At 43.9% G+C, this 25,873-nt stretch overlaps 1 protein-coding gene across 4 annotated transcripts in view; it reads left to right on the top strand.

The window, feature by feature from the left end:
* rassf5 (Ras association domain family member 5) overlaps positions 1-25,432 on the top strand; it is a 28,149-nt gene extending 2,717 nt beyond the window's left edge. Inside the window, exons 2-6 of one of the 4 annotated variants that reach the window (XM_046384169.1) lie at positions 12,320-12,447; positions 21,359-21,469; positions 22,224-22,557; positions 22,660-22,775; positions 22,971-25,432. In XM_046384169.1, the coding sequence (XP_046240125.1) occupies positions 12,320-12,447; positions 21,359-21,469; positions 22,224-22,557; positions 22,660-22,775; positions 22,971-23,114 (833 nt within the window). In that variant the 3' untranslated portion in view covers positions 23,115-25,432. Of the gene's footprint in view, positions 1-12,319; positions 12,448-15,114; positions 16,065-21,355; positions 21,470-22,223; positions 22,558-22,659; positions 22,776-22,970 lie in introns of those variants that run through there. The other 3 variants (XM_046384168.1, XM_046384171.1, XM_046384170.1) reach the window with 3 other exon arrangements.
* Positions 25,433-25,873: the final 441 nt, after the last annotated feature.

Below are 25,873 nucleotides of genomic sequence, written 5' to 3'. Positions count from 1 at the left end.
ACATGGAGACTGCGGCTGCAGAGCAGAGTGAGATAAGACGGATGAGAAGAACACAGCCATGGGAACAACGAAGGTGAAAGATGAGTGGAGAGGAGTCGGAGGAGAGGTGGAGGGAGGCAGCGTGAAAGGAATGAGGAGAGACAGAGTGGTAGAGCAAGAGCGATGGGAAGGAAAGAGAGGAAATGCGAGTGAGGCATAAAGGAAAAGAGCGAGAGTTTTCCAGCACTGCAGAGCTGTCTGATTTAGTGTGCTATCAGCAAGAGCTTAGTGGAGCGAGAGCAGTGATTACTGGAGCACTATTCACACACACACACACACTCACACACACACACACACACAGACAGAGTCATGAGTTTCTTTACTAGCCGAGAACTTGGCTGAGGTTTCTTGTCCTCTCTTGTCTCTTTATGGATGAAGCTAATTAGCTTGCTGCCAGCAGCTCTCCTCCAGAGCCAATTGTCTTTTCCGCTCCCTTTTCTCGGAAAACATCAGAGGTGCGTGCGGTGTACAGTCATGGGGGTCACCGGGACGTTTATAACGAGCAATACAAATCTAGGCGTTTTAGGGTATTTTTGTGGGGAGAAACCCAACCAAAACTGCCAAAATAGAAACGGTACACACGCACACACACGCACACATGCACACACGCTTTTCTTTCAACTACACCCAGCAAATGACAGGGAGTAAGAGATGGAAGCCTTACAGCCATAAACAACCATCATTCAGCGTCTTTGTCTTGTTGTATGCCCGTCTCCCTCTGTCTGTCTTTAATTTATCACCATGACTGTATGTGTTTTTGGCTTTGTTGCGCATGAAGCTTATAGAAGCAGCTATGCAGCTCTTGTCCCCAGGGACAGGCCTGACCGCCTGTTGTGATGTGGCCTCGTCCTACAGTGGAATCTGTCAATCTAGCCGGAGCTGCTAGGCTCATAGTTTGCTGTTCTGTTGTTGTGTAATCCTCTGAATTATTCCTATGGCTCGCTTTCATCCTTCCATTGCTCCTCTCTGGAGTTTGATGGGCGTTCGCTTTGTGGTATGGCCGTGCAGCACAGCAACCCCCACAATATGTGGTCTGTGAATAAATATGCCACACACATACAGATAAGAACCACATGTAGCATCAGGCCCTACTGAAGCATAAAATTTTGACCTGATAAATGTTAGTTTAAACATCTACCATCTCCAAACTCCACTCTATTCTGATGTTCTCCCTTTTGTATCCAAGAGTTCATCACCATACTGTTATGCAGACAGGAAAACACACACATATATATTATAATACATACACAGAACAAATGATAAATACTATTCTAAATAGGTTTGTGTACAGAAAAGTCTAATGTGTCACAGTTAAATAACTCTGCAGAGTAGATTTGGGTTGTAACCTTTCAGAGGCTGTCTAACATCGTTCTTGTGATTTGATTCATCATCTCTCCCTGTTGTGCTGTTGGTCAGGGAGGGCCAGAAGGAGGCAGGGAGTGAGGGAGGGGAACGGCAGCCTCCCTAATCCCAGCTCTGAGCATCTCCTCTCTGAGATTACGTCTCAGGGATGGAGCGGTTGGGATTACAGACAGGCAGACAGAGTCAGACATCAGATTAATATTTAATTAAAGCTTTCAGGGAAGCATGCTGTTGTGGCACAAGTGCTCAGTCGTGCTGGGTTCGCTTATCTCCTCTACTCAATCTCTGTACGCACAGTTTCCATTTACATAGCTGCCATTTAAGCCCACCTAACCGTCTCAAAATTGACCAATTAATGGTTTATAACAGACTATTTTAAATACATTTTCATTTAGGAACAGATATTTAAACCAAACTGGATGATTTGTACATGCCGTTAAACAGGTAATAAATACCTCATAACATGCTGTAAGAAGAATTTATTTATGTGTAGTTTAAAATCATTATATCTAAGCAAAGCTATATGCCACACTGTGTTGGCAAGCGAACCACTGTAGTTGCAGCTATATTGTGTTGTACACCATTAGCTATGTATGTATATGCTGCTTGTCAGTGCTAAAGGGGGACTTAAAATAGAGTGTTACAAAGATATTGTAATGAGGAGAACCTCATGCACATGTAATTTCAGTTAGGGCTACAGTTAATGGTTGTTTTCATTATTGAACAGTCTGTCTATTTTTTTGCAATTAATCAATTAGTTACTATTACTGGAGTCAGAAAACAGAAGTCTTTGGCATTTTGCTCTATAAATGATTAATGGAATCAAAATAATTGTAACGATCTAACGATTTTCTGTCACTCTACCAATTAGCCAGTTTAGTACTGATGAATAACTAATAAACTACATTCCTTAACTGGGTAGCCATGATTAGCCATAAGGTGGCCATGTTTTGTGTTTGTGTTTGCTGTGTACCCTTCACAACCCCACTGTGTACTTTGGTTTGTATATCTCTGCTCTTTGTGTCAGAGCACTCTAGGACAAAGTGAGTACTCCAGAGGTCAAAGCTCCTCTGAACACTGTTTCACAACAAGAGGGGGGGGGGAAACCCATAAGAGATGTTAGTTCATATAGATCTCAGAATTGAACAAAGCCCCGCTGACAGTATTTGTGCTCCAACAGGCTCACATTGACACATGGCTGCCAGAAGCCCCCCCCCCACACACACACACATTTGCCACACACATAGACCTTCGCAATAACCCTCATCAACCCAGAGTGTTTTTTATGCCCCATGACGTTCCTGGTCTCTCCCTAGAGGACCCCCCCCCCACCCCCCGTAACTCCATGTCTTCCTTATTTTACCTCTTCTTCTGGTCTACATAATGGAGACCTTGTCTTAGGAGCCCTTTAGCTGTTTCACATTTGTCCTCTCAGAGCTCCTTTCACAGTGTAAGAAGAAAACATAGCAGTAGGGTTGTGCTAAATGGCTCATAACCTTCTTGTCCTGGCATACCACTGCTGCTGCTGCTCTGCCAAACCTTTAACGTCAGCCAAAACATTCCTTCAGAGCTCATATGTATGGAGTTGCAAACATGTAGAATCTGAGTACAAAGCTGCACTGAATATAGAAAAAAAGCTATGGAAGATGTCCATCAAATCACACTTCTCGTCTACTGTATTTTTGTTCGGTTTCTGAGTAACAAACAGCATTCATGGAAAGGCACCCAGCCGTCCGCTGCTTACCCTTATTTGACCTTGACCTTTTAAAAAAAAAAGGAAGTGACAAGAAAAGGGGTTTTGTTTTTGCCGAAAGACCTGCGTGCTGTTTTGTACTCTCCTCAGTCCTGCTCAGCTGTATGTATGGCAGAACGGTGGGGATTTTCAACCAGGCTATATTTAGGTCGCCCTTGGTGGATAGTGACGGGAGGACTGCAGAGGAAGAGGTGGCTTGGGCAGAAAGGACGAGACGAAGAGACGTTCTTAAGCACGCGTTGGTTGACGAGCAACTTTGGGATTTTCAATAAAAAAAACAACACATAACGTCATCCTCTGTGCTGCAGTGACAATAAAGGTGACATCAGAGAATAACCGTCTTGTGGCATTTCTCACGATTGTGTCATACGCTTGTGTATGAAACTGGTGAGCACATCCTGTTCCTACAAACTTTTCAGTTTTAGAAGTAGGGCAGGAGAACTCCCAGCAGCTCTCTCTCTCTCTCTCACTCTCTCTCTCTCTCTCTCTCTCTCTGTGTCTGTCTCTCTCTGTCTCTCTCCCTCTCTCTCTCTACATCTTTCACAGTGCATATTTCTAACAAACTGACTGCGCGTCACCTCAGCCCACACGCACACACACTTGAGGTGATGCATGTCCTTCGCACTGACATGATATGCCACTGTTGTGGGGTTAGAAGGGATGGCTGACTCACTTCCCCTTAAGCAGCCTGCGGGGTTTCACATCAAGGAAGATTCAGCAGCCTCCTCTGCAGCGGTCTGTGATGTTTCTGCTCTGTTGTATGGGGGTCCTTTCATGTCTGCTAATGCTGAATGAAATGTGTACAATCTGCCATTGAACGAAAGGAAAGATGAGAAAGGCTCCTGTTGCTGGAAAGAGGGGAGAGAATTGAACGGAGACGTCAGGATTGCGAGGGGGGTCTCTGTCTCTTTAAGCTGGCTGTTTGTTACTGCAGAGTGTGTGGGTGCTGCAGTAGAGACAGAGGGAGAGAGGGAGAGAGAGGATGAGGGCGCACTGATAACAGAGAGACGTTGGAGAGGAACTAGTTGTGCAGCAGAGATTCGGTGCTCATGTCCATACGCTGAGGTGCGAGGAAGTCCGGTCAGGTGCAGACCAGAGACAAAAAGTGTGAGGCAAGCGGAGAGGTGAGAGCATTAGGGAGTGTGTGAGGAGTACAGGTGGAGGGGTGGCAGAGCGAGTGGAGAGGGGGCTGTTTATTCGGAGCGTGGCACCGGTGGCAGAGTGGCTGCGCTGGGATGGCAGAGGGGGGAACTGGGGGGGCTGGCGCTGGGGCAGTCCTCAGGGGGACAGGACCAGCCGAGGGCAGGACAGGAGGGCCAGCGAAGGTTATTCGCACAGGACGGTGCCGGCCGGGTGGTGCCACCATGCTCCATCCATGGCACAGATAGCACCTCTCGTACCTGGGCGGGAGGAAGCAAAGGGGGAAGTGGGGGCAGGGGTCAGGTCAGGGGGAGCTAAAGGCATCGGGGCGGGCAGGACGTTTCTCGGCCAGGTGTCGCTGCATCTGGAGGAGGTCAGGGGCGATTCGGAGGGGGAGGTTGGCAGCGCCTGTTTCGGACAGGTGTCGCGCCGGCTGGGGCGCCTCCTGAAGAGACTGCCCAAGTCCCGCTCGTGGAGTGACAGCCTGCGGATTCTCCGACGATCATCCTCTAATGGATCTCTGCTCACCACCTCAGGTATGGAGAGGGGAATGGAGTGTGCACAAGTAGCAAAAACTGCAATTTGTTGAATCCTAAACACGTTGGTGGTGATAGAGGTAGAATATTTTGGAAAAAAGGGAGAGATGATGAGTCGACAGGTTGCGCCGGGTTGGCTTTGAAGGCAGGCTGTGGGCCAAAATATTTGGGTATTGTGTGCATCAGTCTGTCTATCTGTGAACTGCAATGCCCTCAAGCCCTTTTACTCTTTGTCTATACACCCACCCCCAATTGGCTGACCTATCCCCCCCTCGCTTTTGTGTAAGAGCACATAGAGTCTGTGTGTGTAAGACTGTGTGAGAACAGTGAGGACGCAGGCTGCAGTTTCGTTGTAAATGACCGTCCTGTAAACAGGTCAGATGAAAGCAGTTAGGTCCACAGTTTATTCTTGCTACACACACACACACGAGCACAGAAAACCATTACAGTTTCGAACTGTCGAGAAAAGCCTGCCCAACTGAATTATCATATTGACTTACATATTTGTTAGTAGGAATTTGAGATAAGATTGAGCTCGCTGGAGGCTGCGCAGTATTGATTTTTCCAATGTTTTCTCCAAACAGAGGACTGGCTAATGCAGTTTTTTTGGGGGGAGACTGGGTGATGAATACATAATGTAACATTAGCACAAAGTGTGACTGGAGTAAAAGAAAAAAAAAGACAGGGAGCAAAATGGCAGAGTGCTGCAGAATTATTGATTCATGCACAGCAAAAGACTGACAGCTAAGTAAAAGGAAAAGATGTTACTTCAGCCCTTTTGTGTGTGTGTGTGTGTGTGTGTGTGTGTGTGCCCCCTCCTGTGTAAGCCTGATAAGACCCTGATGAAACATGACTCAGGGAGCTGCTCATCAGGAGCTCAGCACTCCACCTGAGTGACGTCATGCTGCAGCCTCAAAAGCTTCAGAAACAGCAGCAACAGCACAAGCTGCCGTAGACTGATAATGAGTATTTTTAGATGGTGTTCCCTGTGAGAAAACCCAGTTGATCTTCATTAGAAGGAAGTGGTTGAATCAAGATTCCACAGTTCCTCTTTTTTTGCTTCTTCTATTTATTGTTATCATCTGTCCAAGTCAAAATGGTGTTCTCTGGAAATTCCTCTTAGATCCTCTAAACTGCTGAATATAGACTGTAAGGGTTTGTATGTATTTAAAAATGAGGCAAAACTGTGTCCCAGTGTGACACATAAAAGCCAGTTAACTCATCACGAAGAGTGTTACTTAACCTTTGAGCACAGTTATATAATGTCTTCTTTGGCTCTCATTGAGCTTGCTAAAATCTGAGGTTATCTCGGTTTGAGCGCTTGGAGACTAAAAACTTTTAACACAGAGGGTCTGTCTTACAAATATGGAGCTCAAAAGATGGAGACATTTGTCAAGCGTGGCTGGTCGAACAAAATGCTGAAATCAGATTGCATTACGGGAAATGCAGGATCCAGTGGTTTTGGAGCCTGACTCATGCTAGGGCCTAAACGTCAGGATACCTCAGACCTCAGACTGTGCAACATTCCCACAGAACCTTCAATCAAGTTTGTATGGAGAAAAAAAACCCTTGAAAGTTTTTGAAAATAGACAAAAAGCATAATTGAAAGTGCGTGAAAGCATATAGTGTATATAAGTTATTTTCATGTTGTTGTTTTTTTGCTTGACATTAGGAAGTAGACTGCATGTGTGACCGCTGTCGCGTGACAGTCGAATGCGCGCATGAGAGTGAATGTAACAGCAGTTAATCTTGACTCAAATTATGTTGTGTTTGATCCTTGAATTTGAGGGAACTGGACCTGAATTAATAGAAAATTAATATTCTCATTAAGCATTTCGCTGTATCTATTTGCAGCTCACTGGACAGAGTAAGCCTTCAAGAAACTAAAAAGAAAACAACTGAAGCCTAGATTTTCTCTTGTTTGGTTAATTAAAGGAGCGTCTGTAGCTTGACAGATGGCGAACTGAAGGAGGGGAAGACAGAGATGCTGGGGTGACGGAGATAAAGAATGTCAGCATCAAGTGCGAAACTATTGTTTGCTCAGAAGTACACACAGATGTCAAACAGGGGCAGATTGGATTTAGGTTAGGAGAGACTTGTTTGGTCATGTCTGGAAGATCAGCACACGAAATGTGTGTCCTGGAAGCTTGTTGAATGACAGTGCGAGAGGACAAAGGTGTAATTTTATAATCGTGGAAGGTGGGATGAAAAACAAGATGAATATGAGTGGCATGGTGTGTGTGTGTGTGTGTGTGTGTACGCGCGTGCATTAGCCGCACAGTTGGAGAAAATGTATAACTGCACTAAATGAGCTATGATGGGATCAGACTGGCTAAATCCCCCCAAAGACCCCAAAGCTGCTCTTAATTCCTCTGTAAGGCCTGCAGAGCTCGCTTTAGGTTCATTAGAGACCGTGTTAATATCCTCACCCCTACATTATAGCTGCCTTACCCCGACTTACTCCCCCCCCCCTCACCCAGACAAGGAGTAAATACAATATTTCCAATGTCTCTATCTGGTGCCATGCAGACATCCTCCATGACCTGCTAATCTGTGTCTTTATCCTCCCCTGTCTGTCACACACCCACCGCCTCGCTGAAAAAACAATCCACCCACATCCCCAGTCTTCTAAAATGTTACAGGAGATGATGCAGAAATGGGACAGTTTAATGGCTGCGTGGACTTCTGAGAACAATAGGAGTGGAAAGAGACAAAAAGAACACTGAGATTTTAGGAGATAGAAAAGAGGAACATGACCTTGGAAATCTATCACTCAAGACATTTTGAATGTCCTCTTTTGAGAGCAGACTTCTCGCCGTTTAACACGCTGCAACAGAAGCTCCTCCTTTTCTGTCTTCCCTCGCGGCTCGTATTATCGACCCAAGTGCAGCAGTGGAAGGTAACGCAGCCACCACACACACAGATCTTTACATGCTGTACTGTATCTGAGCTGTCCCATCTCTCTCTCTACTGCGTTGATGGAGTTTCCTAGTGCTGTCTCTTTCTCCATCTCTGTCTGTCTGCATCATCGCCCCGCTCTGTCTGGAGGTGGCATCAGTATAAAGGCGGTCAGACTGGAATGATGGGACAAGAGACAAAGAGGCGAGTTTGTGCACGCAGCTCCTGCCGTGGAGGAGCGACCGAGGCCAGCCTACCGTGAAGACATATAACACCACAGCCCTTCTTCTTGTTGAGACAACACACGCAGACTGTAGACTCCCTGGCTCTGTACAAGAGGAACAGGAGGCCGATTAGTGTTTACGGCTGTTCTTCATTACAGTCATCTCTTGGTGTCCTTTCCCCTTCCCGCAGGTGTGCTTTTATGTGTGTTCACTGTCATCAAAGTGTCTAATTTTTTTAATAACTTTATTTAAGCAGGAAATGCCTTTCAGACATTTCATGTCTTTAACAGGATGTTGAATCTGGCAAACCTGGCAGCAGCACGTGCATACACATAGTTAGAAAACATATAATTCTGACAAAAGGTAAAATGTGAAAAGATAATATGAGAATTGATAGGATATTGCAACAATGGAAAAGCAAACCATAATAACTTATTAAAATCCCCCTAAAATATAAAGTGGATTAATGAAGATCAAGTTTAAACTGCTGAAAGGAACTGAAAAGAATAGACAAAGTATCTTAAAAGGCCAATCAAACAAAATGCTCTGTGAGCACTGACAGCTGGATCAGCTGGCCTTCAACGCTTTTAAAAGAGTCCAATGAGACAAATTCTTTTTTATGTGTGACTTGCACTTTACAGGCAAAGGGACCAGAACACACAAAGACTCTTTTCCCTTGTTCAGCACGGACTTTTAAGAAGAGAAAGCAAATGTAGGGATGAAAAGGCAGTTCTCAGCCTCGTTTGAAGATGATTGTGAAGGTTAAATGGCACGAAAAAGGTCTAGCAGTGAATGAATCTAACAAAACCTGTCGTCGAGTTCCCATAAGTGGACACAACTTCTCCAGCAGAGAGGAACTGACCTCCGCCGTCTTCAAGTTAAAGCAGCTTCCCCATTTGATATTCTATGCAACAAAGTGCTTTCCACAGAAAACCAAAAGGGGAAATCCCTGCAAGTCCTAACATAGATCACAGTGATGTGTTTTGTCTGCAGCATTCATACATCTCTCACACAAGAAAAATAGTCCTCCTTGCTGACTGCCCCTCTTCTCTTGGTTTCACTTTTGTTCTTGGCCCTCGCGAGTCTCTGTGATTGTGCCTGTGTCAGCATGCCTGCGTAACCTTCAGAGCCCTCCTGGGTCTCGGGATGATTGCAGCGGTTCCTCCACCTGCTCATTAGCATTCTTATGTGCACGGTACAGCATCTCAAGGAGGTACACCTAATACGAGGGCTGCACACACAGTCACACCTGCGCGAAAGCAGGCACACACCTCATATGCATACATCCAAGAAAAAGCCTGAATCACTTGAGTTTAACGTTTAATGGCCTTGATTCTACTGAAAGCAGAAGCATGTACCTTTACAATAACACCTATTCCTGTTTAAGTCCAAACCCTGGGCTTTGTTTAAGGTGTTAAACAAGGTGTCAGACTTGAGATATTTTCACAAGGACGTCAGCAAAAATACGCTCACAAAATCATAACGGTGTTTTGTTTATTTATGTCTGTCAGTTTCGGACAGCACAAAATCCCAAAATGCTGATTGCCTTGTGTGTGTGTACAGTGTGAGTGAGAGACGGACAGTGTGTCTTATCAGTGTGGGAATGATCTGGATCCTACGTGAACCGTGACTTGCTGACAGTGGGTGTGTCTGACTCTGGGTGTGAAACGGGGAGATCTCACTGTTCCTCCCATTTTCCTTTCGGCTCACCCAGCAGTAATTCCTGTCCTCAGAACATTTATCAGGGGAGAGACCCTGGAGAAGCCAGAGTCTCCTCTGAGCAACCCCAACTCAATTTAAAGCACTGATTTCTGCCTTGGGAATGATGGCAGAGGAAATTTAAAAATGACCCGTGGAGTTTTTGACCACTTGTTGCACTTTTGAGCAGTAATGAATGCAAGCATCTACAGTGCAGCTTTGAGGGAAACATTTGACATTTTGGACAAATATATTAATTCTGCTTTCTTGCCGAGGGTTGAGAGATGCATTTCCTGATCAATACCACTCCTTATAAAGTAACTATGCTGTCTCTTCTAACAGCTGGCTAGCTTAGCTTAGCACTGAGACTGGAAACAGCTAGCTGTGTAACAAAAGCTGTTTTGTGGGGTTTATGCAAAGGGACAAGGTCTAGCTAGGTCTCCCCCACTGTGTCCAGTCGCCCGCTGGTGGCAACTCCATTCAGGGATCCGTCCTTAAACCAAAATATTGAGTATTTCTTTATAGTGTGGCCAAATATGGAAGTGGAGGTGCAGTTTGTATTCCAGAGTAAGTGTGGATGCAGTTAATGTACAAGGGCAGGACAGGATGGGAGTTTTTCTCTTCCCTCCCGTGTGCTTCCTTTCTTTCACTCTTTCTGCAGTGACCTCTGAACTGTCATGAGCTGAGCATCCCTTATCTGAACTCTTCTCTTTCCCCAACACATCCCTCCTGTCAGCAAGGCATTGCAGCTTTTCCCACTACCAACCTGTCTCTCTAACACACTCTCTCTCTCACACACACACACACTTCCATCTGTCTCTGTCTCTCTTATTGCAGTGACCTCTAAAGTGTCATGAACAAAGTTTCCTTTATCTGAACATTCCTGTTTGCTAGACTTTTCCCTCATGTCAGTAAGCGCCGTCTTTCCCCCATTTACTCTTTCCTCCAGCGGCAAATCTACAATCAGATCTTTTTTGGGGGGGGGGGTTCAGCTCCTACTTCACTTAATTATCTGTCCACTGTCTATCTGTCTCACTTGTCCTTCTCCGTCTTTGTGCTGTAAACCAAAGGGAAAACATGACAATCAAACAGAGTATTTATTGTATAATATAGTAAGAAGTAGGGAGATGGGAAGAATCCGCACCAGTTTATAACAGTGTTCTAACTGAATGTTGGGTTGCTGTGGGCAGAGCAGTCGGGTATCATCAAAGCCTTTTACTCTCACCTGAAGCTGGCTCTTTTGCTGAGAGATAAACAAATATGTCCATCTATGGACATTGGTTTATTGCTTTAAAAGGCATTAGCATAGCCAACATTTTTATTGCCTCTGAATTAATAATTTTATTTTTTTTTTCCAGCAGTGCTGAGATAAAATTTTAGTGTGCCCTATTTAACCCTGAAAACAATTTAAAATCACTCATGTCCTCCTCCTTTTCCCTGCTTCAGTAATCAGATGTATTATTTTCCAATCCAATGCCAAGTATATGGAGCAATGCCAACGGCAGGCATGAAAGTCCCTGGTGATTAATCTGAGCTGTATAGCTAATGAATAACTAGAAAAAAGTCTTCTCGCAGTGACTTCATGTAAGTAGAGCACTTCTTTTTCTTACAGTGGTCATTGAGAGGCTTGTTGCCGTGGTAACAGTGCTGATGCTGAGTACGAGAGACACAGCGGTGACTCTCTTAGTGGGATACAGGCTGAGCCATTAATATCAGTAGGCAGAAAACCAGAGAGGCGCAGCTCAGCTCACTCATTCAGCACTGAGTGCAGAGGTGCAAAGGTGGAACAGAAATCAACATGGTGGAAATTTTATGTTTACTGGTTTATTTAGGAAGCTTTTCTGTTTGGGGACCATAAAAAGCATCTGACTCAGAGTCCCCCCCCCCCAAACTATGGTCTGTTTTCTTTAGCATGATTTATCTCATCAGTAACGAAGTTAGAAGTGTGGCTATGCGTCTCGGTGGAGAAGCCTCTGGCCACAATGAAGATGGAGGCTGTCATATGTGGAATTCACAAAATAATCAAAGAACAGAGGACTATTTTGGGAGGTTTTGGGGAAAGTACCTAAATCCTTTTCTAGCTGAGTAGTAAGATGTAAGTTGTCCATACCAAGGCTGCTGTACCAGTACATTTTGTTGACCTTGAATGTGTAAAAGGGCCTTATGCATTGATTGTTATGATACAGTGTGTCTGCATTACATTGTGTTTTTGTTTCTAAAAAGGTCTTTGCGGGACCTTATACGGTATGATAGACTGTATAATGTGTCTGCACCAGAAAATATCATATTTTAACATTTGGTCTTATCAAAAGGTTTCCTGCAATCGGATGGGTAAATGAGATGCACTCGGTCACTCTACACACAAACATGTATGTTAATAAACAGTGCTGCAGTCCACTAGCTTGTAGGTCTCTGGCCTTGGCCACTAGATGGAGCTAATTTCCTGTGCAAAGGAACTGTTTGCATGATTGTGCATGTTTGATGAAACCAAAATTGGGCCATCTTCTTCATTTCAAACTCACACACTTACAGGGAGCTAATCAGCATTTCACTCTATAACAGGAAGCGTAGGTCACAGCGTTAGTTCGATCCTTCATGGAGTTTTATCCTCTCTTTTTGTGTGAGTGGTTCTGTCTTTTCTCTTATTAATGTGTTCCTGTGCTCATCAGACTGCAGCTACACCTGTCACCTGGAGTGTGAGAGGAAGGTCCAACTGGACTGCAACCGGAGGGACAGAGAGCCCGAGCAAGCTCCACCTCCCAGAAGCCACTGCTCCTCCGCAGCGCCTCAACACAAGGTGAGTCAAGCGTAAAGAAAACACAGTGAAGAACTATTTTTTGGTATTTTTCGGGGCACACACACATTCATCCGAGATTGGCTGTGTTGAACTCTTTTTGCGAGTTATTTTGCAGAGGTGTTCGTGAGTCACGATTGGGTAACGGCAGGGTTCATCCTGCAGCAGCTCTCAAAGCCCACACTTTTACATAACCATCCACCTCCTTCACAACATGCTGTCCTTTCCTCCCCCCCGTCTGTCTACTTAGGAATTTATTCATGTGTGTGCTTATTTGCTTTTTTTTTGGTCACGTAACGTTCCCAGAACAGAATAAACTGCATCACCTTAGCATCTGATGCGTCTCCTTCTCTCCCATGCCTGCTCTGTCGCTCTCGTGGCCTCCCCGAGTTTCTCTGTCGTCTCTCCTCTGTAGTACGGGTTTGATTTATTCAGTCAGTGGTGAATCCTAAAGTCCTCACTTCCTCAGCTGCTCTAATATGAATGCAAACTAATTAGGTTAATCACTATTCTCTGTAGGGAGCTTCACTGTGACATAGCCGCGTTGGCTCAAACTATTCTCAGTTGTTGTGTTTGCTCGTGGAATATATTTCAGTAGAGTTGCATCAAGCTAAACTGGAAATCTTTTTCATACTGTAATACTGTACGACCCACAGACCATCCAGTGATACAGTAATTTTATATTATGTATGTATGTAATTATTCATCCTCAAAATAGTGCTTTGCCCACTGTGCATGTGTGTATGTGTGTGCGTGAGCCCGCATGCTACTCTTGGCATCCCAGCCTTAGTCACCCACGCAATGTGATCCACAGACTTTCATGCACATATCATGCACGAGAGAAAGCTGGATAACCCCACAGGCCTGCAGCAGAATGTTGGCAGCCTCTCAATGCCCGGGGGGCCGATAACATAAAATTAGAGCCCTGGTAGTTTGCCACATAGTACTCTGCTTCTAGAGAGTGTAATACAAATACACAATCATGCTACCCTCAAACATGTTGATGGGAATGGTGAGAATCAGGGCGGGCATGTGGGTGGGGGGTGGGGGGATAACTCATTTTACCAAGCAGCAACTGCTCAACCTACAGTTCAGGTGTGCCTTATTTCTTTTAATATTTCACATCTGTTTGAACAAAATAATAGCTTATCGCTTTACATACAGTCTTTTTTTCATAGAGTAATTTTTAGCTTTAGCGCGCATGCTAGTTCCCTGTGAGTTTAATGACTGTGCAGTTAAAGATAATGAGCTGAAAGTCAGAACTAAGTGAGCGTTGATGATATCTGTCTTGGAGGGTTTTCCACTCTCATTTTTGGTTCATAGGATAAACTAGTACAGCAGATAAGAGGAGATATGACAGTTGATTTCCTGCAGTCCTCTTTCTCCCCTTTTCCTCTGTTTTATAGCTGTGGGTGTGTGTTTGAGTGTGTGTGGATGCATGTTCTTTGCTCTCTATCTTTACAGGTCCTTATTGCATGTGCATCAGCAGATATTGATCCCCTTTTACCCCCAATAAGCGCATACATGCAGCACAGTGATCAGGCTTCATCGACTCGAAGCCAGCAAGAGTGTTGTTCAGTGTGTGTGTGTGTGTGTGTGTATCTGTGTGTCTGTGTGTGCAGCATCCCACCCCCCTCCACACCACCTTTCTCCCTTAGTGATTACACTGATGGAAGCGAGGAGCAGGGCTGCAGGTAATCGGTCTTCGGCTCAGTCGAAACCTGACAGAAAGACACCAGATGAAAGGGTGACACACTGTCCCTGCATGCTGCAGACCTCCTGTGGCATATAGGTTTACCTCTAATCATATCTGGGTACATTTTAGAATCGTATTACACACAAAAAAAGGCAGGTGCAGACAGTCACAGATGTGCGTGTGCTATCAATCTCAGCAGTGACATTAGCTGCTTTTTGACAAGGGGGTCACAGCTGGAGTCAGAGGGCAGATTGTAGGGCCAGTTTAAGGTTAGAGGTCACTATAATCTCTATCCAGAGGCCAACCACTCATTAATTTGCTAATCTCACTTTAAGCACTGAGAGTGAATCCTCCCCTCCACCAACAAACCAGTGATGGTACCACAACTGTCTGTGTGTGTTTTTTTTTTTTTGTTTTCTTTGTGTGTGTGTGTGTATCGGTCTCCAGCCGGTTTGAGTGTCAATGCATTGGCTCTACATGGTCCTACATAAAAGCTACATGTTGACAGTGGTTGTGGTGGCTTCTGGTGAACCAATGCATGCTGCAGCGGAACTGGACCTGAAGAGCAGCCATCTTCCCCAGTCTGTCTGCTGCTTCCTGTCACTGCTGCTCTTACGTATGTAAAACAGGAGCTGTGAGCCTTCATATCTCTCACTCATCAGCGTTTCTCTTTTCCCACTTACCAGTGCGCTCTCCCCCCACCACCATCTCTCTCTCTCTCTCTCTCTCTGTCAGAGGAAGTGGCCATGCTTTGCAGAGTGCAGTTGCTTGCAGGAAGAGAGAGAGAGACAGAGAGAGAGAGAGAGAGAGAGAGAGGGTGGAGGGAGAAGGGGGAGGGTGCTTGCAGGCTGATAACACACTCGACCACAGATGGTTGAGCAAGGCTGCAAGAGAGTGAGGGAGCAAAAGCGGGTGCAGAGACACACAAACAGAGACAGGAGAGGTGGAGATGGAGGGAGGGAGGGCGTAAGAGAGAGAGAGAGAGAGAGAGTGAGGCTGAGTGGGAGGCATCTGTCTCTGGGGTAGTATTGCCAAAGCAACTGAGTGAAGAGGAGAGGGGAAGCGGTTTAGGGTCTGTGAACGCCAAGAGATCTTCTGTTCACCGTTTACTCTGGACTCCAGGGACTGATGGATGCTCATACTCTCAAATGCCATCAGAACTGAGCTGCCGCCGCGACCGAGACTTAGCTGTTCTAAGCAGGATGTGGTATTGCGTGCATGGCATTTATGAGTATTTGTTTGCAGGCATAACGGGGGCTCTCAGGTGAGCAGGGTTAACTTGAAACCGACCTGTAAACTGACTCCAGGACGCCAGCGTGTGCCTGTGTGTGTCTGTGTGAGAGAGAGATGGTTACATGCTGTGTATGTGCATGTATGTTTTTAGCTGCAAATGACCAGGTGGATAAACTGTATGGTGTGTGCGTGTCTGTGACACCGGCATCAGAGCGTATATACAGGAGGAAGTGACACGTCTGTGCTCGTTCTCGGATTTCCTGGTCCCCACTCCAGTAGCACGCGAAGCGAAGAATCTGAGCCGAGTTCACCTGTCTCACCCTCACAGGTGGGACTTAATCTCTCTGGATGCATCAGCAGAGCATCGCTGACTTTTTCTCGGTGGGTGAGAGACAGTTAGATGCGTTCAGACTCTGTGGCTGAGCGACACATCGAAACTGCATTTTTTGAAAAAGGAAAAAACTAAAATAACAGCACTTCCTCAAGCTGTGAACGTGCCTTCCCAGTGCTGCGCTGGTGGCGGAGGCCATCTCTGGACCTCTCCATGACTGTCAATACAGTGCTGACCCCCTCCATGACCAGCAGTAACAGCATGAGCAGCGGGTACTGCAGCCTGGATGATGAGAGCGAAGACTTCAGCTTCTTCACAGCCAAGACCTCGTTCTTCCGCAAGCCCAGGCAAGCAGCTAAGGTACAGAATCATGGCAACACTCACAACGACAGATGAAACTTTAAAAATAAGACAAATTCAGATCAGTCAGTGTTTGAGCTGATCTGGGAACCAAACTGTCACTTATACAAAAAAAAAACATGCCACTGAAAAGCAGAAGTGCAAAGAGGAAGTGGTGCTGGTGCATGTTTAGGTGGGCCTTTTAGTGTGTATGAGCGTGTTTGAAAGTGGAACAATGGGTTACCGTCATACATCTGTTGTGTCACATCGATCTACCAGGTCCTTGAGTATTGTTCAATGGCCTTCATGTCTTTTGCCAGCTCATTTATCATGTGAGTGGCTGGTGTAGATTTAACATCACACTCTGAAAACATGCTTTGGAAAGTGAGGACTGAAAGCCGTGTGGTTTCATCTCAGCGGACACAGACAATGTGTTTTTCTGTATTTTAGCAGAGTTATTGATGCTAGTCCTCCATAGAAGCTTCTTCTCTACAGTGCGTGGGAGAGGCACAAGCGTATCAACTTTGTTTCTACAGAAGCCTTGACTGTGTGTGTGTGTGTGTACGTGTGTGCGTGTGTGCGTGTGCTTATGATGTAGTGAACTATTTCCCTAGTTACCATAGCAACCTATGGTTTTGTTGGCAGTTGGTACACACTTCCTGAGATTTGGTTTTGGCCTACTGTACATGCTATTACTTCTCACATTTATAATGTCATAATAATATCATAGTATAATTGCAGTATACACAATATCACTTGCAGTGCAGGTGTTTTATTTACTCTTTCAGAGAAACTGCATCTTAGCCTTTCTTGGTGGAAGTGGAAAAATTTGAGGTTAATAAGTATTTTATCGGTTCCAGCCATGCGAAGCAGGTAATTATGAGATATCGGTATTAGCCTGTCCCGTCTCACGATGCACAGAGGGTGGCTGAATTATTTTTTTATTGCAGAAAAGAAGAAAGTGTTTCTCGTTGCAAGAGAGGACATGTTTCAAACGACACAGACATTTGCATTCATGTAAAACATGCTCAGCCCTCTTCTTGCTGGCCTTGTCCTGGCAGGGCCTTTGGTATCTGACTTGGACAAGGTCTGATCTCTGAATAATTGACCAGCTGTGTTGTCACTGTGGAGTTAGGCTTGCTCAGACAGAAGGGTATTGGGGTTAGTTTGTCCGGGCTGCTACCACAGAAACTGACAGCTGATGGAGCCTGATTTCTCTGGCTGTACCCAGCCAGTGAAAATGGTTTGACATACAGTACAGCAGCACAGTCAGCCATACATATGAGAGGGAATTTCTCTACATCCTCGATAGTGATTAAATTGTATCCTCTGGCAGCCCTGCAGTGAAGTGTCCTGTATTTTTTTCCTGTGTTTGAATATGAAAAGGAGATATGCAAAATATCTGTGGGGCATTCTGTGAATATAGTTCTTATCATGTTTTGAGTGCAATGAATTAAAAATGTGTCACCGTGTTCAGTCTTCTTCCGTGCACGTGTGCATTTATGTACGGGCTTACATTAACCCAAACAGTGGAAGGGAGTTCAGCTCCTCTTTTCTTTATGAATTATTTCCAGAGCTGAGCCTTTTGCTCCAGATTAGCCAACCATCTTTAATATGTGTTTGTGTGTGTGTGTGTGTGTGTGTGATGATAAGGCAGTATACTCATTTTATTCTGGTCTGTTTTTTGATGCAGTGAAAATAAATGAGCTACATCACCATTGGTGATCAGCACTATAAAATTCATACAGTATAACACCGTACTTCAACGTTACACCAACACTCCAGTACTTTTCAGACATACGTCTTTCATCATCAATGCATACAATTCCTTCTGATACTGAACTATGTTTTGCTGCTTGTGCTTAAATGGAGCCCTGAACACAGAAACTTTACATGTAGTCTTCTATTTAAATAATGTAGTATGTTAATTATAAAAATACATATATGTATGTAAAGGGTCAGAGGCTTTTCACCATTGTCTGCGTGTGCGCGTGTGTGTGTACTGCTGGCAGTGCTGGTACACAGCAGCCTCTGAGCTGTGAAATAGAATCAGCGTGGGTGTTCTTGATTGTACTACTCGATACTTGAGCGCTGTGCTGACACAAGCTGTTATCAGTGTGTGTGTGCGCGTGTGTGCGTGCGCATGTTCATTTGTAAATGAATTCTGTTCACATTTTTTGTTCTATACTATTTGGGTATTGTTAGTTTAGCTCTGACAGTTCTTTTCATATCTTCAGTTTTGGCCAGTTGTAATTGTAGACCCAGTAGAGTGGTAGAGTCCAGTGTTACCTGAAGATCATGATGTCACTTAGACACACATAAACACACACACACATTCAGGTTTCAAAGACAAAGTCAAGGGTAAGTTCAGCATAACAAAAAAGCAGACAGGTTTGGTGCACCGTTTAATACTGACACCTTTGCAGCGGTCGTGTGACCTCTCTTGTCTGATCTCATCAGAGTGAGAGCATCAACACTTACTCATGTCACCCTAAGGGGTGTGTGTGTGTGTGTGTGTCTGTATGGCTTGTGTACATGTGTGTGTGTGTGTGTGACCCTTATGTAAGAGTCCTAGATATCTTACACCCGTAAGCTGGTTTACATCTATCTGAATCACACCGTTAAACTGGATTAAATGCCCTGGAGCTGTCACCTGTAATATTGTTATTAACAACACAGTGACAAATCATCCAGTGGGCACACAGACGCTGCTGTTTTACCTTTAATTGTCATATTTGGTCACCTGTGTCATCAGGTGTGTTTTTGGCCTGGTCTGCACTCTGTGTGTTGAACAAAAGTTAAACATCAAAATAAGAATTAATAAAAGCACTAAATGCAACAAAATCTGATAGTCTGGTGTATGAGACAGTTTAGACATCATTTAAAGAATAAGGTGCTAAGATAACTCGCAATAAGATAATGTGTTATGTCTCCACATAATGTGAACATCTGGAAAACAGTAAAGTACCCAGAAAAGTTCTAAAGATAAACCTGGCTGCATATCTTTATTATACTAACGACTATTGTTATGTTAATGACCGTGCTGACCATTAAATAAAAGCACAAGATCACTCTTTTTACCATACATTGTGCAGTGTCACGCATGTTATACAAACCAGTTAAAACAGAGCTCAGTAATCAATGACTTTCAGAGTGAACGTAAATGATTTTCATATTTTTCATCACATCACAATCAAGTTGTCCAAGGTGCTGGTTCCACAGAAAGTGTATGTACACTATATAGACAAAAGTACTGGGATAAATAACCATTACACTAACAGGGACTTTAATGAGATTCAGAATACACAGACAGCTTTGCAGCTATAACAGCTTCCACTCCTCTGTGAAGGCTTTTTTTTGCCCATTCATGCAGTAGAGCATTTGTGAGGTCACACACTGATGTTGGACCAAAAGGCCTGGTTCACAATCTCTGTTCCAGTTCATCCCAAAGGTGTTTGATGGGGTTGAGGTCAGGACAAACTGTTGTTACAAAGTTGGAAGCATAGCATTGTCCAAAATATCTTATGCTGAAGGTTTCCCTTCACTGGAAGTAAGGAGCCGAGCCCAACCCCTGAAAAGGCACCCCATAAAGAGGTGTGTCTGAATGCTTTTGTCTATGTAAGTGTGTCTTCATGCAGCCATGGACTGCACAAACCTTCTTAGGGTTCATGTTTCTCGGTTTCTCTGTTTCTCTGTCTTGTCTGTCATGACTTGGTCCAATCGGGGCAGTGTCCCTGGACTTTGTGGAACTCTCAGGGGCGGAAACTGCTCTATTATCCTGCTCTTTTGTCCCCTGTCCACTCTCACTGGTATGCAGAAAGGGAGGGCAGCGCCTCTGATTGACTCTGATAGAAACTCATATACAAACACAGGAATTCCTGTGAGATTCTTTTCACTCTGAGGAATTTTAGATGCAATTCAACTCCGCCATATTCCTCAGAATTGCTTTTTAACCCAGGAACTCAATGTTTATCCTCCCAAGTTTTATTAAATGTATGTTTTGTTTTGTTTTTGTTCTCATATGAATGTAATTAGATCAGTCCACTCGGTGACTCTTAATCAGTCTGTGAGGTTACAGGATCAGGGCTATAAACTCTTAATATTCAAATGCGACATAATTAGATTTTTCAGTCATTTTGGGGCGTTCATTGACCATAATAGCATCAGCTGCTCTTTCACAGTATCCTGGGCATTTACCATGGTAGAAGGACCATAATTACCCAGAGGAGTGGCTGATGATAAGCGTGGAGGCGACAAAGGCAGCGACAAAAAGAACACATGGACACATTCAAACACACACAGTTCTGTCCTGGTGTCCTTCCCCAAACATCAGCCTTGAAAGTTTTAAATGTTATAATATTGTCAGCTCTTTTTGCTGAATGTCAGCCATGATGAGCTCAGCAGCACTTGTGCTATGTGTGTGTGTATGTGTTGTGTAGTGAATCTCTGCTGAATGAAACAGTGATTTCTTCACACAACCTGAGGACTCCCCTACATAAATGCTTCTTGCCCTCCATTCCCTCTCTCTAGCTCTCTCTCTGTTTCAATCTCTTTCTTTCACACACTGACTCTCTTTCTCTGCCCTGGAAAATACAAACGAACAGGAGAAAGGAAAAAATGCTATTGTGAGACGGAGAGGATGCATCCCACTGTACTAAAAATAACCCAGTCAAACTCTGTGTTGCTAAGGCTGGCTCAGCAGCCACTCTTTCATCATTCCTTACCCCCTTACTCGCCTCTTTCACTGCATCCCTCTCTTTGCTTCCCCTTCATTGCGTCTTCCCTCCCTCTCTTTCTCTTTCTCTCTCTCTCTCTATTCACAGAGGGATGTGAGTAAGGATGAGAGGGAAGCAATGCTGTCAATAAACTCGTGCTGTGATGCTGAACGTGTGATTTGCTCCATTCACAACATTTCCTCTCGTCATGTAGAGCTGCATAGGAAGCGATAGTGTAATGTCTGCTCTTCAGCCTCCGTCAGAAGAGCAGCTTTTCTTGCTAAGGTTGGCAAAGATGGAGGATAGGAGAAGTGGGTGTTGTCACAAGTAGTTGCTGTCGAGTGCGAGACCAGAGTGCAGGAAATGACCCACGTAATACCTGGTATTCCTGTCAGGCAGACGGTCCAGTTTTCTTTAAAAGATTGCAGAGTGGAAGGGTTTCTGTGTTCAGATACTGATTCATAAACTTGAGCAGAGCAACATGGAGCATCCGTTCTTGTGGTGGAAGCAGCACCATCTGCTGGATAAAATAAAACCCTGGTACTGCCAGTACTCTGATATTTTAACACTGACACCCCTTCTTTATCTGCTTTACAGCAGAATGAAGCAAAAGAGGAAGAGGAGGGGGGAACCCAGGACCTGTCGGAGAAAGAGGTGCGGACAAGGATAGAACAGTACAACACTCAAGTCTCTGAAAATGGCATGAAGATGGTGAGTTTTGTAAACCTGTAGCTAGTGAATGTATTGTATTGTATTGTATTGTATTATGTCAAACCAACAGTACATTTTACAGCTTCCTCACTTTGATGAAGAGAGACAGGAAACTGAACTGGGATGTAATGTAGCACGTGATTATACAAAAGAATGAAGGAAAGCAAACAAAGGTTGCATATCAATGTGAGGAAGACCAAAGGAGGATTGAACTGATTGGAATTTAATTTTGATATCCACAAGAGGAAAATACAGTTTCAAATTTGTGGATTTTTATTGGAATGAAAAGTAACAAATGTGAAAGAGGTGAAGAGACAGCAACCAGCATGTTAGCTTATCTTAGCATAAAGACTGGAAACTGGGAAAAATGGCTAAGCTGGCTCTGTCCAAAAGTAGCAAAATACTAGCACCTCTAAAGCTCACTTATTAACACCGTATAATTTTTTAATCTATACAAAAACTGAAGTGAGTGAAAATGAAGGACTATTTGGTTACTTGAGGTGTTATGTGTCAGTTTCTTTCTTGGCTGACCTTTAGGCACAGCCAGGCTAACTGCTATTTAACCATGCTAAGCTATCTAACCACTTGCTGATAGCATTATCATATTTACCATACAGAGATAAGAGCTGTATTAACCATCTCATCCAATTCAAATAACTATGTTTTTAAAAGTGTCATGAAAGAATCTCATACTGTACTCCTTTCCAGTGCTGTGGTGGTGGTACATACCCAGATTTTTCTCTATGTGTTCTAGGCTTCAGATGGATCCTACACAGGCTTCATTAAGGTCCACCTGAGGCTCAATCGACCAGTCACAGTCTTCTCCATGGAGCCGGTGGCCCCAGAGGGAGCATCTAAGCAGACGGGTAGCTGCAATCAAGCGCAGTCAGAGTGCCAGGAAGGGACGGAATGTGTGCCGAATGACAAGAGAACATCCTTCTACCTACCAAGTAACTGTGCGAAACAGCTCCACATCAGCTCTCTGACCACCACCAGTGAAGTCATCCAGGGCTTGCTAAAGAAGTTCATGGTGTTAGACAATCCCCGCAAGTTTGCTTTGTACCGGCAAACACACCGCGACGGACAGGGTGAGAAAAAGATGCTAGCTTACTAGCTCCTTTGGAGAAAACATGAATAATAGACAGCACTGAATGATGTGTTTTTCTTTGTGCTTTTTTTTTTATCTTCAGATCTCTTCCAGAAGCTTCCTCTGGGTGAGCATCCTCTTCTTCTGAGGTTGATAGCAGGACCCGACCCTGAGCAGCTTAGTTTTGTCCTTAAGGAAAATGAAACTGGGGAAGTGGAGGTGAGAAAGCACACACTTATATTCATGTATATTCTCACATTTGACATACTTCATTTGTCTTGTAATTCAAAGTTTGGGGTGAAATTGGAATTACAGAGACTGCTGAGGCGATGCCTCTCTTGACAAGCAATCATAGAAGTCAACTTTTTTTTTGCAATGATATAATGGTCTGTTTTTTTACCCTTCCTCTGACAGTGGCATGCATTCTCTGTCCCTGAACTACAAAATTTCCTGGTAATACTGGAGAAAGAGGAAGCTGAGCGTGTACGGGCAGTGGAGCAAAAATACGCCGTGTACCGACAGAAACTACAACAGGCCCTACAACAACATGACCCCTGACCCCTCACCTGTTACCTTATGACCTCAGCCCAGGAAGAGACTGATCCTTCAACCCCTCAACACCCGCAGTCTATTTAGAGACTGGAGCCGGAGCTGAACTTGTCTCCACCCGCCACATATACACCCAAACATAAAGTACATCCACACACAAATGCATACCCCTTCTCAGGACACATACAACCCACCCCCACCCCCAAACCAGCCGCTACTCCACCATCATACATACATCCACTCCCTGAGGAGAGAACGAGGGGTTGAAAGCGACGTGAGCGGCTACAGGGTGTGTGGTCTGCTAGCCCATTGGACAAGAAGTGCTTTCGTTGCCAAGGACATACACACAGGAACATCCCAGCAAGAGCTGAAACTCCTCCGACTTGAAGTATAATTTGGGACTGATATCAACCAGTGGTGTTTTTAAACATTTCTTCTTCTTCTTCTTCTTCTGCTACTGCTGCTACTGCTACTGCAAGTGTTACTTATGCATGAGTGTCTCTCAGCTCATCCCCCTGCACATAGAGTTAGAAGTAAAACAGAAGGCATGATAACTTCTCTCAGCATCTCTTTGGGATGGAAAGACAATCATGTCCAAGTGTTCTTTATATTATTGGAATTGGAGTGTAAAGTTATCACCAGATTTTTTTTTTCCTGCTGGAATATAAAATGTGTGGATTTATGAGGTTTAGAGTTAGGGTTGAAGGCAGAAGGCTGCATTTCTCTTTGGATGCTAGAAAATGGAAAGATAAGAAAGCGAGATCCATTCTCTGATCTTTCTCAGGGAGCACATGTTAAGCAAATGAAAGGAGGAAAGACGTTCTACCCTTATGCTACCCCATTTTGAGCCCACTTTGTCCACAATCTCACCCGTTTTTGTCCCAATCATTTTATTTTCCCCTTTTATAGTCATGTGAAAACATACTGTCAGGATGCTTCACTGACAGAAATTTTAGTCCAACCCAGTTTGCAGTCCTCCCCTCACACACTGTAACATCTCCTCAGATGTTGGCTGTGATTTCATCTTCCCTCCCTAAATCCCGATCTTTCCAACATTGCACGAACTCGTACCTGCAGATGAAGCCTACCAAACAAGGCAAGCCACATACCTTTACAGACTTTACACTTTACTGTAAGAGTGATCTGATGCTTTTATTGTGTATGGGTTGCATTTGAATGTGAGAGGATTTTTACACCAAAGTTTAGAGGGACAGATCTATTGAAAGGTTTTTAAAAGGATATGGAAGTTTATATATTTAAAGGAGGTGTATTTTTCTTTTTTCTATTTTTTTTTTTTTTTTTTTTGCACATATAGGTGCAGGTCACTCTATGGCTCTTTTATCTCTCCACCTTCCACCCAAAAAAGAAACAAATATATATATATAATATATATATATAATTCATGATAATGGCTCTGATGTACCAATGATGTGTTTGCAATGCATATGTATCATGTAGACACTGGAAAAAGAGAAAAGGTTTAACTTTGTTGTTATTATGATGAGTATTAATATTCTTTCGGTATCATTCCTGCTGGTTTGTGTGTGTGTGTGAGAGAGTGTGTGCATGCATGTACTTGCAATGAGAATGATGTGAATAGGGTTTTATGAGTGTGTCGTCAACCCTCTTTGGGCCTCACTCATCCAGTACTGAAACATGCATTGCACATGTAATATAATACATTATAACTGCAAATTACGTTGTTTTGGAAGAGATATTTGACATGCATGTACCATAAAATGAATGGATTTAACCAAAGCATTTAGTGTAAACATTTTCATTTCACATTCATCTTTTATTTAATATGAGAGAAATACTGATAAATGAGGCCTGTTGTCCATAAGCACATGCTTCTCAGTAAACCCAAACCTATTTTATGTTTTTGAACGCCACCACCCAAAACCCAAGCTGTTCCTGCTGGCAGTGCCTTTGGTTTCATGTGCTCCTGTGTTTCTTTGTAAGGTGTGTTTCTGCACACACGTGCCTGGGTGTATGTGTGGGTATTTTTGCATGTGTGCAAATCTGAGTTTCTTCTGTGATGTTATATATGTCATTTTGCTTTCTTCCCTCAACCCTCAACCCATTTCCTCTCCCACAAACCCTCTGTGTGAGTGTATGTGTGTGTGTGTGTGTGTGTGTGCGTGCGCACGTTTGGAATGTGTGTTATTTATTTCATTGTCCACCTCATCCATATGATGTAATGTCAAGGATGTTGAGACTTGATGCTTTTTTTGCAATTTATTTTGTTTCAGTTGGAGAAGTGTGTATAAATATAGCAGTAGACCTGTACAGAAGATCAAAGTGAAATAAAGAAGGTCATCACTTTACTGGCATGTTCTCAAATTCTCATGTCTCTGGCTTCGAATAGGTCTCACTGAAGGCCAGGTAGCAGAACAAAACATTACCTGAGGTGCCTCTTCTGCGTTTTAAGTTAGCTCATATTTCAGTGTGTGTGTAATGTCAGTGTGCCAAAAATAGTCTCCTGTGTATATACCTTCAACCTCAGCTTGAACAGAAAATCACTTAATGTACGCCTTTATCGCATCACATAAATTGTCTTCTCAATCGGACGCTGTCTTTCTCAGAAAGTTTGAGGCACTGGTTGGAAAAAATTCCAAAGAGGCAGTTAATTCAATATTTTAGTGTTGAGTGTGAGATTAGATTTATTTATTTATATATCTTAAGATAGACAGATGTCTATGATTTAGTGGCTGGGGTTTTGTCCAGACACGACCAAAATACAAAGTGCTGAGATTTGCATCTTATGT

Source organism: Scatophagus argus, chromosome 3 (assembly GCF_020382885.2).
Source record: "Scatophagus argus isolate fScaArg1 chromosome 3, fScaArg1.pri, whole genome shotgun sequence".
NCBI lineage: Eukaryota > Metazoa > Chordata > Actinopteri > Scatophagidae > Scatophagus > Scatophagus argus.
The sequence above is the reverse complement of the archived record's forward strand: the minus strand, read 5'-3'. Positions and strand labels throughout refer to the sequence as shown.